The following is a 14004-nucleotide window of genomic DNA, read 5'->3' as shown; positions in this document are numbered from 1 at the left end:
TGCCCCCTGGTTATGTGCGTAAGTTTTATCTGCCACACCAAACTCACTGTCGCATCAACAATTCCCAATTGGAGCACCAAATCTTTAATCATTTCAGCATGAGAAATAATGTACTCTACACAAGTGATAAGCTTTACTGGTCTCAAGGCATCAAATGACAGATATCATCTCAACACACCAAATCGTTGGGAACGGAGTGTGCGCGATATACAGAACATGTATGCACCTGTACGGAGTATTTGAGAGCGACGCCGGCCCTGAGCCCCTGTCGGCCTGTCCCCTGGCCGCCCGGCGTCCTGGCCGCTGGCCGCTGGGAACCTGGGCGCCGACCGCGCCTGCTCCCTGCTGGCGTCCACGCTGACGCTGCTGGCCTGCTGCTGCGAGCCTGCGACCTGCGGTGCTGCCGCCTGCCCGCCTGGGCCGCGGTCGCCGCCCCGCCCCGCCCTGCGGCTTGCGAGCGTGGGGCCCGAGCCTCTGGGGCAACGAGCCCGGGCGGCCGGACGGCAGCGGCCGGCGTGTGGCGGGCTGGCGCCTGGCGGGCGGCGGCGGTCTAGGGCTAGGGCGGCGCCGGGTGGGGAATCGCGGGAGGGGGCGTCGGGACAGGATAGGAGAGGGATTGGGCTGGGGTAATGAGAAATTTTGGGCCATGGGGTGTATCTGGGCCGGCGGGGGTGGAGGGAATTGGGCTGTTGATGTTGTTTTGGGCTAAAAGAGGAATTTGGGACTTTAGTAGTCAGATTTGTTATGTTATTTTCGTTTTTTTGTATCATATACCTAACATACACTATATATACAAATTTTTTTGTCAAAAATAATTGGTATTCAACTGAATACCATTGAATTTAATGGGGCCCGCCCCTGAGCACAATGGTGAGAGTCTCCCGGACTAAAAACTCATTTACACACACGCACGCACGCACGCACGTACCTGTTTTGGCATATGGTAATATAAGAGAAAACATGATTTCAATGGAAAGCAAAAGCTGGATGCTTTTCTTGGAATTATATTCACCCTGGTTTTGTTGATATGCCACAAACATGCACTTGCGATTGGTGTGGTTGATGCAGAAATCAGCGATTGGAGGCAAGCTCCGGCACATGTACAAGTCAATGGTGGATATGCCAAATGGAGTCCAGGGGGAGCTTGTGGCGGCAGGGTGGCGGACATTGCTCACGGCGATGGCGGAAGAGGTGGTTCATGGGTGGCAGTCTCCGGAGCCGAAGGTGGTTCATGGGTGGCAGCCTCCAGCGGCGAGGCTACGTTGAGTTACCTGGTGCACATTTTTTTAGATTAAGAAAAACTCCATTCTTAAGGAACACATCTCGGCACAAAGCGAGGAGATTACATGAGTATTTAGACTCCAAATCTCCAACTGAGGAACATAAAAGATAAGCAAGGAAGAAATAAGAAAGAAAGCAAAAGACTAAGCTTTGAATGTCTTTTACTTCCTTCCTTCAACCTTATTTTGGTCCTCATTTAGAAATAAGAATCTCACATCAACTATCTTCTAAGAAACTCCTGATGTAAGGATCATCGATGGTTGCCTTCCGATCACCCTGCGATCTAGAAATTGCACGTCAATCTCTACTGCGCAAATAGATCAGTCCTGCCATTGCTCCAAACTGACCAAGGCATCACCATTAAGGACTCCAAGACGATGCCCTCAAGAGGAGAGTAACATCAAGATTTTGTTGTCGCTCGAACCAGTGCGTCAGTTCCATGGTTTTCACTGGATATGTCCGGTAAGTTGAGGTTCTCACAATAATGCTTTCAAGAAGGAAAACGATGCCATCATGCCAATGACAACATCATCACTGGTGGTCGAGGACCAAGCTAAGCTTTTGCTTGAGAACTTGCACACCAAGAAGCAAAGTACCGACCCTTGGAAGCTCTACCAGCATGCCCATAGGGCGCCCAATAGACCCAAACGGGATGGCAGCAATCGGAGGCAAGCCTCAAGGCAGCGGCCACCAGAAATGAAAGATATCCTCCACCTGGAGCTTAGCCCAGCAGAGGTCGGTTCCGTGAGGGCCCTCGCTGCCTCGTGTCGTCGGAGCAATGGGCGATCGCCATCGCCATCACAGGCACCAGCCGCCGCCGCCGCAGCTGTGGTGACAAAGCAGATGAACAGACGCGCCGCAGGCCACCGTGGTAAACTAGAAAATTGAAAGCCGAAGGACTCAAATTTATAATAAACTACATTGAATATTGTATGTGTTTCTTTCGGGAAGATAGATAAGGTTTGTCATTAAAATAATCATTACTATTTTTTGATAAACTTATCATCCTTGATACCTTTTTCATTAGCTATCATCATCATTATAAGTTATACTCGCTCAGTCCAACATGATTGGAAACAAGATTTTCCGTGAGGGTGTACAACCAGCAGGGAAATAGAAAATTAATTTCCCTGACGGTATTACCGGTAGGTCTAGCATAACAGGGAAAAAGTTAGACGATAACTGCATTTCGTGTCGGTTTTCCCTTTTCCTATCAGTTTTCGACCCTAGGAAGAAAACTGGCGGGGAAATAATTCATTTCTTTATACTAAAATTAAATTCTATCAATCAACCACCAGAATAATTCAAATTTTCTATCATTTCTTTATACCGACATGGAAATACAGGCACGATTAGGCATCGCTTCAGGTGATGTTTGCACCAACCATCACCTGAAGCGTGATTATTTCCTCCGCCCCTGAAAGCTTGAAGAATCCTCGATCAATAATATTTAATGGGTCGTCAGCCCAACAATCTATATGGGATGTTTACGCATGCAACACATTTTACGGTAGAAAAAGTCTATTAACTGCACAGTAATCATTATCATATGCAACACATTCCACAGTAGAAAAGTCTATCAACTATACGGTAATTATTAGCATAAGTAACGTGTGCACAGTCCAGCGAAAAGAGACATGTAGCAAGTAAGAAATATAAAATTGTGACTCCATAAGCAAGAGACTTTCAACATTAAAAAATTAATAAATTTCAAACCAAGTATCTAAATTATATTTTGATTTCACCACTTACAATGAGATCTTCAAATCAAGATCACACTTGCCTATGTTTGCACAATATTTTTAAAAAATATTTTTTAAATACTAAACAATTAGTTTCAATTACTGGGAACAAATATTTTAACAATACAAACAAAAAATTAAACATAATGAACAAATAATAATGTGCAACGAATAAAATATTAAACATCTCGAACATTTGATTATGCAGGATAAATAATGAAAAATGAATATCACGAACAAACGAACCAACGTGGTTGAACAATTTAATCTACAAAACGAACAAATAAATTATACAACTCGAACAATTATATTATGGATAGTAGACAAATATTACTATCTAAAAAAAGTAAATAGATAAATACAACAATAAGGAGTAAGAGAAGAATATAAGGTAAAAATATAAAAAAGAGGATTGGTAGAGAAAGAATAGATAAAAAGAGTGGGATATAAACTTAGAGAATAAAAGGAAAAACATTAGATAAGGAATAAGGAGGAAATTAGAAACAAAAAATGCATCAAATATTAGTGTATTTTGAGCTATTGTACTTGGTTTATAGTAGAAAGAAAATAAGGAATAAAATAAAAATAAACAAAAAGAAAGGAAAACATATTATATAGTAGTAAAGAAATATTTACAAGGATATTAGAAAGAAAAAGAAAAATGGAAGAGAATAAAAAGGAATAAAATAAGAGAAGATAAGATACTCATTACATACATGCATGTTTCTGCTTCATGCTAAGACTAACTGATTCACATGCATGTGTAAGGGAAAAGAGAAGATAATGTACATACATGCATGCATGTGCATGCTGCATGCCCAGCCAACCGATTCGTATGCATGTGCACGGGAAAAGAGAAGTAAAGTGCGCGCAATATAGTACGAAAGGAGATTAAATAGTTACATGCAAGCACCATTGGGCCAAATAGGATTAAGAAAGGCCCAATCACTCTTTCAGACGATGGATTCCCGAATTGTAACGTGCGCGATATATATCCTTTCCGGGGAAATACATTACCCTACTGCCACAGCTGACATGGTTAGCTTACGTTGTCGATGCAGCATTCCAAAAGGGCAATAATTCATTGGAATTATAATTTAAAATTCAAAAAGTAGCTCAAATTAAATCAGTAGCATTCATAAAATCCAACACCTCCACTTTTCAGCTGAATTAATTGTGACACATAAGAGCTTGATCATTACATACATCATATATATGGACATTGAATCTTGTTGTTCACAAACTAGAACATGAGGCGCGCGTTGCGCGCTCTATCATGAAGTCAATTTCAATCTTCCCAGATCATTATCTAACTCAGCCTCGCAAATCATAACTCAAGTGCTTGGAGCAAGCCTGGCTGGAACATTGATAGGCTGTGAATCCACCTTTGGTTGTAAAGTCAAGCCTACACTACACAGATTTACAAATGCAGAAGGAAACAATTAGCGACAAGCTATCTTTGTAGATAGAACATGCATTACAATCTCTGCCTTACACGTGGATGTGCTCAACATGATAATTTTTATTTAAGAAAAATATACACCACTTTGCTCTATGGTACAATTGGTGTTTGCATCAGGTAAAGTTCATCTATACAGACACATAAATGGATGGAAGTGTACAACCAAGATGTGTAGCTCTATCTAGGATATACAAAGCTAAAAGTAAACAGAAGAATTTTACATGCCGCGTAGCTTCCTCTATGCAAATATGTTTGTTATGATAGTCAGCAGAACTATAATTCCATCTAGGATGACCATGCCATGTGCAGTTTCTTGGATCAAGCATAAAGGCATCTGCAAAATAAATGAGTGTGCAGGTTCATTAGTGCCCTTTGTAGATTGTTGGTCTCCCTTCTGAATAAGGGCATATTTGTTTCTTAAATAGAAAGTAATGACATCGAGTGAGGTATTGAAACAATAACAAGATGAGAATACCACAAACTCCGCAATAAGAAGAATCATGCGTACCAATGAAGTGGCAGTGTGTGCATCAGGAGTGGAGTTGATAACAATGGTTATCTCATAAGTTCATGTGATTTTTAATGATGGAAGAGTTGTATCAAGTTTCTACTTGTAGAGGCCTAGCTAGTGGTCAACTATATATGTATTTTTTAGATTATCAAACGCATAGAGATGATTGCAGTAGAAACCAAATACTACGAAATTAGGAAGATAAATTATTTGAACCCAACCATCAAAAGTCATTTATACGGAGAAGCCTGGCAATCATATATTTGTATCTATATATAGCCACACAAGGAGAGTGAGTATTTTATTAGAGTCATGGCATATATAGATATATGAAGAGCCAACTGTTTCACAATCATGAATGCCATGAAACAGCCCTGGTATGTTTCAACTTAAGCAATAGAGCATATTAAAACCTCACTGTCTTCCAACACATGCTCCTGATAAAATGTGGGATGAGCTAAAGGCAACAATATGAAAATACATATGTCTGGAACCAATTCCAATTCGACCATAGGTATGAAAGGCGAAAATATTGGAGGTAACATGTATCAAAACTTTACATCTTTAGACTAAGCAAGCATGTTAAAAACATTTGTAAACAAAATTCTATGACAAAAGTTAGCAACCTGTCCCCTCTGGGGAAAAAAAGCACCCTTCAAATCTCACTCACTTATTGCAAAATCCTCATCCAACAAAGCACCCTTGGAATCCCCTAACTTGAAGAAGTCATGTATCAATTTAATCTGCTGATGGAATAGTATTATTTTACTCCAATCGGAAGTAGTGTTTGGTTATCCTTAGTTTAGTTATCAGTCTATTGTATGCTGATGAATTGGTACACATAAATAGGTAAACTTAGTATTCAATACAGTTGTAATTTTAGAATGGTTCAGAAAAACTGGCAGACATGAAAGATTATTGCAAAATTAACAATAATTATTTACAAACCAAAGGAATGCCAAATCACAAATTCCAAGCAACTGAATATGCATGAGAATGGTGACAGGGTTCAAATACAATGATAAAACACTGATGATTAAACTCTATAGATGTCCAAATCCTCAACTGAAATTAAAATGCCCGACTACTTTAAAGTTGAACGTGTACAGGATTGTAAAGACAAGCAAAAATAAGGACCGAGGCTAGGGAACAAGTAAGCGAACAAACAAACCATGTAGGCATCAAATTACTTAGGTCATGCATCATTCCAAGTGCTTGGGTGACCTTTATGTAATTCACCAAAACACGAACTGTATGCTTCCACGTGGTTCATCAACAATGAGGCACCAATTGGATGTAGGAACTCTGATAAAGAACAGGAATAATAAAATAAGCTATCAGCTTGTTAAGATGCTAACATGGTAGCAAGAATGGTTGCTTAAATTTAGGGGAAAAGTTACATCAGTGATAACCTAAACCTAATAAAAAATGTTGTATATGCTAGCTAAACATTTCATCGAACACTTGGAAGGCACCAAAGCAATAGAGAAGAACATTAACAATCACCATGTGGAGCTTCCAACTAATTTCGGACCAGTATGTAAAACATATGAATCGAGACTCAATGTATTGAGTAAGTAGGATTCAAAGAGACAGAAAAAAAAGAATAGGGGAAGGAGACATCCCTGCTGAGCAAACCTTCATACTACAATGCAAGGCACGGATCAAAGGAGGACATCCAAACATGCGCGTTGGAAACTTCATGCCTTGAAATCAAGAAAATTAGGAGGAAACAAAGATAAGCTTTCATTCCTTGGCCCAAGCAGAAACGAAGAAATCATGAAACCTGCAGCGCTCACCTTGGTGCAGGAGACATCAAGACTGGTGAACTTCTTGCTCTTGAGGGCTTTCAACAGGAGATCGAGAGAGTCTGGAGGTGACAGCACATCCACGCCACCTCCGCCGCGGCAAGCCTCCCGGTGAGCGACGGCATCGGTGATGTCTGAGCCTCAGCCTGGCCAAAGCCATGGTTTAGATCCATTAGCCGGCGGGTGAGAAAAGACCAATTAGGAGGAGGTGACACTGGACTATTCATTCCGTCGGGAGAGCTCTCACCTTGGGCAGCTTCTGAGGGAAGCACGGACGAAGAGGATGGCGATTGGGCGGGCGCTTCCTCCACAGCGGACCATGGCCGCCGCGTTGGCCGACAAGGTCCGTCCAATCTGCACGCGGCTGGGGAGACGCTCCCCTGTGCCGCCGAGGCTGTGCGGATTCGGTTGCTCGAGCGACAGTAGAGTATCCAGCGGCGATCCAGGAGGCGTGCGTGCGTGCGCGGGCGAGAAGGGAGAGGGCGGCGCGCGGCGGCAGGAAGGGGAGAGAGAGGAGGAGAAGGTAGGGTTCGGTTTGCGAGGGATTTTCCGGTGAAGACGAGTTGGATTACGAGTTAATTCTGATAAAATTGGAGGACTTTTTTGCAAAAATGTCTGATGACACTTGGCAGCATGTGGAAGCCAGCAGAGCCGAAAACGTGGACACGCCAGCAGGACTCAAGATGGCAATGGGTACCCGAAACCCGAATACCCTACGGATTTTACCCGATAAGAAGACGGGGTATGGAATGATTTTTGTACCCGTGGGTACGTTATTGGGTAAAATTTTGTACCCATCGGGTATGACAGGTACGGGTGTGGGTGGCTACTACCCATACCCGCAGGTAAAAAATACCCGTAGACCAAAACAAACCAGCCCAAATACATATCTCATTTTAGCCCATACTGCCCATAAATTTGGCCCAAATGCTCGTGGTATATATATGTCCCCTCAAATCCTAACCCTAATTCCCACCCCACCCCTCCCAGCACCCCACCCAAACCCAGCCGACGGCCGCCGCACGTGCTCGCGCCGTCACGTGGAGTCGTGGCCTCGCGGACTCGCGGCGCGGGGTGCGGACCCACGAGCGTCGGGCGCGGCCTCACCCCTCGCCTCATCTCACTCGCTCCCTCGCGCGGCCACTCCCCTCCCCTCCCAGACCCAGCCAGCCGCCGGCCGCCGCAAAGCCTCGCGGGGCGCGGACTCGCTGCGCGGGGCGCGACTCACGCTCGAGCGCACAAGGCGTGCGGCCTCGCTTTTCACGCCGGTCAGCCACTCAGCCCTCACCTTTCGTCGTTCCGTGGCCGGCCGCGCGTCGACCTCCACCTGCACCCGCCTATCCCAGCCGCCGCACTGCAGCATCGTGTAAGCGCAGCGCCACACGCCCTCGCGACCTCATTCCTCACGGAATCAACCTCGAATGTCGAATCTGAAGCTCCCGTCGCCGCCCATTCTCGGGTATGCTTTCGGGTGCGGGTTACCCGTCGTGTACGAGTATGGAAGCATTTTCCTACCCGTGAGCGGATACGGGTAACCCGACAGGTAGAATTTAGCTATGGCAGGTGCGGGTATGGGTGGCCACTACCCATCGGATATGTATCCGTTGCCATCCCTAAGCAGGACCAATCTATCTTTAAGAAACCCGATGTGAACATTACATTGATTAGAAGCAAATTCTCGATGGGCCAGCCCATGATCCTTTAGTACTCCTGCCCGGCCCGGCTCAGCCTGTAGGATTGTTGGGTTGTCGTGAGTGGAGCCACCGACTTGGTGGGCCCAACAAGTCATGGACCGAAGGAAGGGAGACTGTCGTTGCCGCGCCGAAGAGAGCTCCCAGACCTGGAAAGCCTCCCACCCAATTTGCCCGCCGGCCGCCGCCTCCCTCTCCGGCAAGTCCGGCCGGCGGCGAGGTGGTGATGCCACGAAGACGGCGGTGGCGCCGGCCGTTTGATGCGCCCGCCACCTCCTCCTCCCGCCGCGCTCTCCAAGCACCACCTCCTCCGCATCCGCCGCTGCCTCCCACCCGTTTGGCTTAATGCCGCCCACGCCCGGGACCCGTCCCCGCCACCACCACCACCGCCGCCGCCGCCCACCTCTTTTTTCTCCCCCTCCTCCCTCTCTGTCCTTCTCTTCTCCTGCACTGCGGGTCACGCCCGCTTAACCGGCGAGCAGGTGCACGCGCGCGCCGTCGCGCTCGGCCTGGGCGCACACCCCTCGGTGCTCCCCAGGCTCGCCTCCTTCTACATCGCGCTCGGCGACCTCTCTGCGGCGCGAGCTGCCGTCGAGCGCGCGGCAGGGAAGGCGCGGGCGTTCCCCTGGAACCTACTCATATGGGGCTACGCGGACCGGGGGCTGTGGGCCGAAGTGGTCCTCGCCTACGAGAGGATGCTGGCGCTGGGCGTGGGCGCCGACAGGTTCACGTACCCGTCGGTCCTGCGTGCCTGCGGCGAGCTCCGGGATGCCACCATTGGCCGGGGGATTGAGCAGAGGATTCAGAGGTGGGGATACGGCCTGGACATGTACGTCTGGAATGCGCTGGTGGGGATGTATGCCAAGTGCGGGGAGCTGGAGGACGCACGCAGGGTGTTTGACGGAATGCCTGCGAGGGATGTTGTTAGCTGGAACGCGATGGTGTCTGGGTATGCGTCCACGGGTATGTGGGGTGAGGCGTTTGAGCTGCTGCAGCAGGTTCCTGGGGCAAACATTGTCACCTGGAACATTGTTGCAGCAGGAAATTTGAAGGCGGGGAACAACGGCGAGGTGATGAGGCTGGTATCGCAGATGAGGAGTTCCCACGGTCCAGGGCTGGATTTTGTGACTGTTGTGGTTGGCCTCAAGGCATGTGGTCGGAATGGTTATCTGAGAATTGGCCGTGAGTTGCACGGTGTGGCTGTTCGTCTATGCTTCGATAGGCTTGAGCGCGTGGAATGTTCATTGATCACAATGTACTCAAGATGCCAGATGATGAGGTCTGCCTACCGTCTGTTTAGAACATGTTCAGTTCGGAGCATGGCAACATGGAATTCATTGCTAGCAGGATTTGCATTCATGGAGCAGGTCGAGGAAGCTATGTGTCTTTTCCGAGAGATGACTGGTTCTGCTGTCTTTCCAAATGATGTTACTGTGTTAACTATGCTTTCACTTAGTGCACGTTTTGGACACCTGTGTCACGGAAGGGAGATGCACTGCTACATCATCAAGCATGGACTCAGTGGCTCTAACTTACTGCAGAACTCACTTGTTGACATGTACTCAAAGTCTAGACAGATGGCAGCTGCCCGCAGAGTGTTTGAACAGATGCAGTGTCGAGACAGGCATGCCTACACTTCGTTGATTTTGGGGTATGGAATGCAAAGAGTGGGTCTTGTATCACTGAAGCTCTTTGATGAGATGATTGCCAACAATATCAAGGTGGACCATGTGACTATGGTTGCAGTTCTCTCAGCATGCAGCCACTCTGGGCTGGTAACTCAAGGGCAACTACGATTTGCTGAGATGTTTGATGTATTTTGCATTGCACCAAGGGTGGAGCATTTTTCTTGCATGGTCGATTTGTACTGCCGTGAAGGTTTGCTGAGGATGGCTGAGGAGATAATTAACAAGATGCCATTTCAGCCAACTGCTGCAATGTTGGCAACTCTAATTGAGGCTTGCAGGATCCATGGCAAAATGGAAATTGGGGATCGAGCTGCAAAGAGGCTGCTGGCAATGAGGACGGACAACCCTGGTCACTACAAATTGATTGCAAACATGTATATTTCAGCCAAACGCTGGCCAGAACTAGCTAAGGTTAGATCATCAATGAGCGCAATGGAGCTAAATATGATTCGAACCCATTCCTTACTGGAGTCAGAATATGACATATGTCCAGTCAAACAAGATTATTGCTTAAACCACAGTACACATGGAGGCTTGTCTGATGACATGACAGATATTGATTTCTCTAGTAGTGAGGAAGTGAAATTCAATGAAGCTTTTGGTGGGTAACAATAAAGCTGGAATCCGATAGGCTACTTTGGGACCAGGGCTTTTATGTTAGGCAAGCATCTTAGCAACCTGTGTTCTTCACATCGCAGAAGAGGTGATATGTTGTTGACACCTTTTGTTAAATGTTATCACATTACTTACTGGTACTTTGTCTACACATTGATGGTACCTCATCATTCCAGTTTATAAATTACAGATATTTGTTTATATGCGTCCTGTTTTTGAGGTTTGAACTACCTATACGTGGGAAGTACTTCTATACAACAATTTGATATGCTATAAAATTTCCTAGATGAAAAAAATTTGAGCAATAGTTTTCTGAATTAGTACTTTGGATTTCTTGTCATGTTCTTTTACATCTGTTCTTGATTTCATTGGCTCAGCTAGGAAAATTTGAAAGAAGATAGTGAGAGGTCCTTTTACCTCTGATGCCAAGTGGTAGAGGCAATTGGACTGAACCTGTCATGGGCAGCCAGCAGGCTGCCACCGAGATGGCAGGCGGAGCCAGCCCAAAGGCCCATGCAGAACAGTACCGCGCGAACAGTACCCATCAAATTAGATTAGATGGATTTGGTTTGTTAGGAAAGGAATAAGATAGATTGATTAGGTTAGGATATTACTTAGGGGTCAAGTAAGCCTTGCTTACAGGTCAAGTAACCCTCTCTATATAATGAGAGGAGATGTATCAATCTAATTAAGAAATGAACAATGAAGAAATAATTCTAGTCTCCCTCAATCTCTCAAGCTCTTGGCAAAGCATAAGGCCTAGTTACCCCAAAATATCCATCACCATTACATCTGGTATCAGCTAGCCGGCGATCCTCTTCCACGCCGCCCGATCTATCCTCCCCGGCCGGCCATCGATCTGCGCCGCCATCTACCACCACCACAACCTATGCCATAGTTCCAGATGGATTTTCCTCCATTTGATGGGAAATCTTATCCGCTCGCCTTCATCAACCAATGCGAGACCTACTTCAACCGGGAGCGCATCATGGAGGAAGAAAAAGTGTGGATGGCTTCCCGTAATTTGGCGGAGGACGCCCGGATGTGGTTCCTCCAAGTCCAGCGGGATGAGGGCACCCCGGCGTGGCGCCGCTTCACCAAGCTACTACACCTACGCTTCGGATCACCCCCACGCTCCACCCTGCTCCATCATGTGTCCCCTGCTACCAACGACACTTCACGCCTCTTTGCTGATGTGTTCACACAGCTGGATCGCCTCAGTGCGCGTTTCCAGGCGAAGGATAAGGAGGACCGTGAACGCCTCGTGGCAGTACACCTTCAGGCAGCAGCACGGGGATTCCTGTCACGCCGGCGGATGCAATCTCTGGAGAAGTCCGGCCGTGAACGCTTTGCTGCGGTGCGGCTACAGGCGGCAGCGCGAGGATTCTTGGCGAGGCACGCCACAAGGAAGCTGCGTGCAGCAATCCAACCTACCCTACTCGCTCCCGCTCACCATCTCCACCTACCTCCGCCGCCGGCAACCCTCTTCATCGCGCCGACCACCCTCTTCGTCGCGCCGACCACCCCTTACATCGCGCCGACCACTCCAGCCGCCGCCGCGCCGACCACCCCTTCTGCTGTCCCCAATTCGTCGCCACGGACAGCACCCACCATGACTAATTTGGCCAAGCTCATCAACTCCCTCACCGCACCCACCAGTGACTCGCAAGGACAGGTCGCTGCCTTGCCGCAAGAGCTTTCAGCGCGGGCATCCTTCCCTGGTTCAAGGGGCTCAGGCCACAGCAACCACCAGGGCGACCAGCTGGCTGCTAGTCTCTTCCCATGGGATCCAGGACGTTGTCGGCTCCTTCCTCGACCAGTAACTATCCAGCTCGAGGGCGAGCTGGGTCTCCAAGGGCGGGGGAGATGTCATGGGCAGCCAGCAGGCTGCCACCGAGATGGTAGGCGGAGCCAGCCCAAGGGCCCACGCGGAACAGTACCGCGTGAACAGTACCCGTCAAATTAGATTAGATGGATTTGGTTTGTTAGGAAAGGAATAGGATAGATTGATTAGGTTAGGATATTACTTAGGGGTCAAGTAAGCCTTGCTTACAGGTCAAGTAACCCTCTCTATATAATGAGAGGAGATGTATCAATCTAATTAAGAAATGAACAATGAAGAAACAATTCTAGTCTCCCTCAATCTCTCAAGCTCTTGGCAAAGCATAAGGCCTAGTTACCCCAAAATATCTGTCACCATTACAGAACCAGTGTGCTTGCTCTTCCTTCGAAAAGGAATCAATGTTAGAAATGTATGTATCAAGTTCTTGCTAACTTGAGGATATTATTGGTCTCTGATGCACTGATACCCCTTTGTTTGAATGTTCATTTAACAGAGAATCTTGCGTTATTACATACAAATGAAGGATGGCACTTCCATTACTTCCCACAAACAATTTGGCATGGTAATATCAAAATCCGCATACTACTATCAATTGACACTGTTCTTTTGCTGTCCTGGGCTCATGTGATTCATAGTCATTTCTATATATGAAAGCACAAGAGTTACGCGGCCGGCTAGGGTGTCCAAGTCGCCTTTTTTCTGCGGGTTGTCGGATCCTCCATCGGACGGCTCTCATCGCCCACGTGCAGTTCGCGCGATTTGCTATCCCCGTCAATGTGCTGGTCCTTGCTTTCCCATTGCGGGCGCGGCGGTTGTTCCGTTCACACTGCCTGCATGGCCCGTGAGCAGCCCTGCCAGCACGCATCTTCTTTTCATGGCCTCCTCTCCCCCCGCGTCCCTGCCCTCCCCACCTCTCGCCCGCACTGCCGCCGCCCCGCCCCCTCCACCCCGCGCCGCCCCCCCTCCCACCACCACCACCGTCCCACACCGCCGCCGCTGCCCCGCCCCCTCCACACCGCACCGCTGCCGCCACCGCGTCCCGCACCGACGCGGCGAGGCAGATCTCGGTTGCGGCTCCTGGCGCAGTGGACGGAGTGCGGCCACGTCTCTCGACGCCGCGCCACGCCGAGCTAGGGCTCGACAGGCTCCTCCCCGGCGGAGATCGGCCGCGTCGGATTAACCGAGTGCTTTGGTCGGATAGTCCGACCCTAGGGTATTCGGATTATCCGACCCCACTGTGATTTTCCTGTTTCTTTGTTGCACTTGTCCAACTCGTCGCAGCGGTCATTTGGACACTCCAAATATATTCTATCTCTGCTTTTTCACTACGACTTGATGTCTCTACATTGGGTTGGACATCTCA

General features: G+C 47.8%; 1 protein-coding gene and 1 long non-coding RNA gene across 5 annotated transcripts; one reads left to right on the top strand and one right to left on the bottom strand.

Annotated features, from left to right (window-relative positions):
• Positions 1-4200: 4200 nt before the first annotated feature.
• Positions 4201-7354, bottom strand: LOC120677701. Of its 3 annotated transcripts, none has more exons than XR_005676420.1 (5): positions 7052-7354; positions 6796-6950; positions 6168-6702; positions 4707-4819; positions 4201-4433 (listed from the first exon to the last, which is right to left on the bottom strand). It is a non-coding gene; the product is annotated as an uncharacterized LOC120677701 (long non-coding RNA). The 3 variants fall into 3 exon arrangements; XR_005676421.1 differs by having other exon boundaries at positions 4201-4428; XR_005676419.1 differs by lacking the exon at positions 4201-4433 and having other exon boundaries at positions 4528-4819; positions 7052-7352.
• Positions 7355-8599: 1245 nt separating this feature from the next.
• On the top strand, positions 8600-13530 carry LOC120677698 (pentatricopeptide repeat-containing protein At1g71490-like). Of its 2 annotated transcripts, none has more exons than XM_039958867.1 (2): positions 8600-10886; positions 13135-13530. In XM_039958867.1, the coding sequence occupies exon 1, from the start codon at positions 8756-8758 to the stop codon at positions 10790-10792; it is 2037 nt and encodes a 678-aa protein (XP_039814801.1). In that variant the 5' UTR covers positions 8600-8755; the 3' UTR covers positions 10793-10886; positions 13135-13530. The 2 variants fall into 2 exon arrangements, with proteins under 2 accessions (XP_039814801.1, XP_039814800.1); XM_039958866.1 differs by lacking the exon at positions 13135-13530 and adding an exon at positions 11176-11486 and having other exon boundaries at positions 8601-10886.
• Positions 13531-14004: the final 474 nt, after the last annotated feature.

Source organism: Panicum virgatum, chromosome 6N (genome assembly GCF_016808335.1).
Source record: "Panicum virgatum strain AP13 chromosome 6N, P.virgatum_v5, whole genome shotgun sequence".
Lineage (NCBI taxonomy): Eukaryota > Viridiplantae > Streptophyta > Magnoliopsida > Poales > Poaceae > Panicum > Panicum virgatum.
The sequence above is the reverse complement of the archived record's forward strand: the minus strand, read 5'-3'. Positions and strand labels throughout refer to the sequence as shown.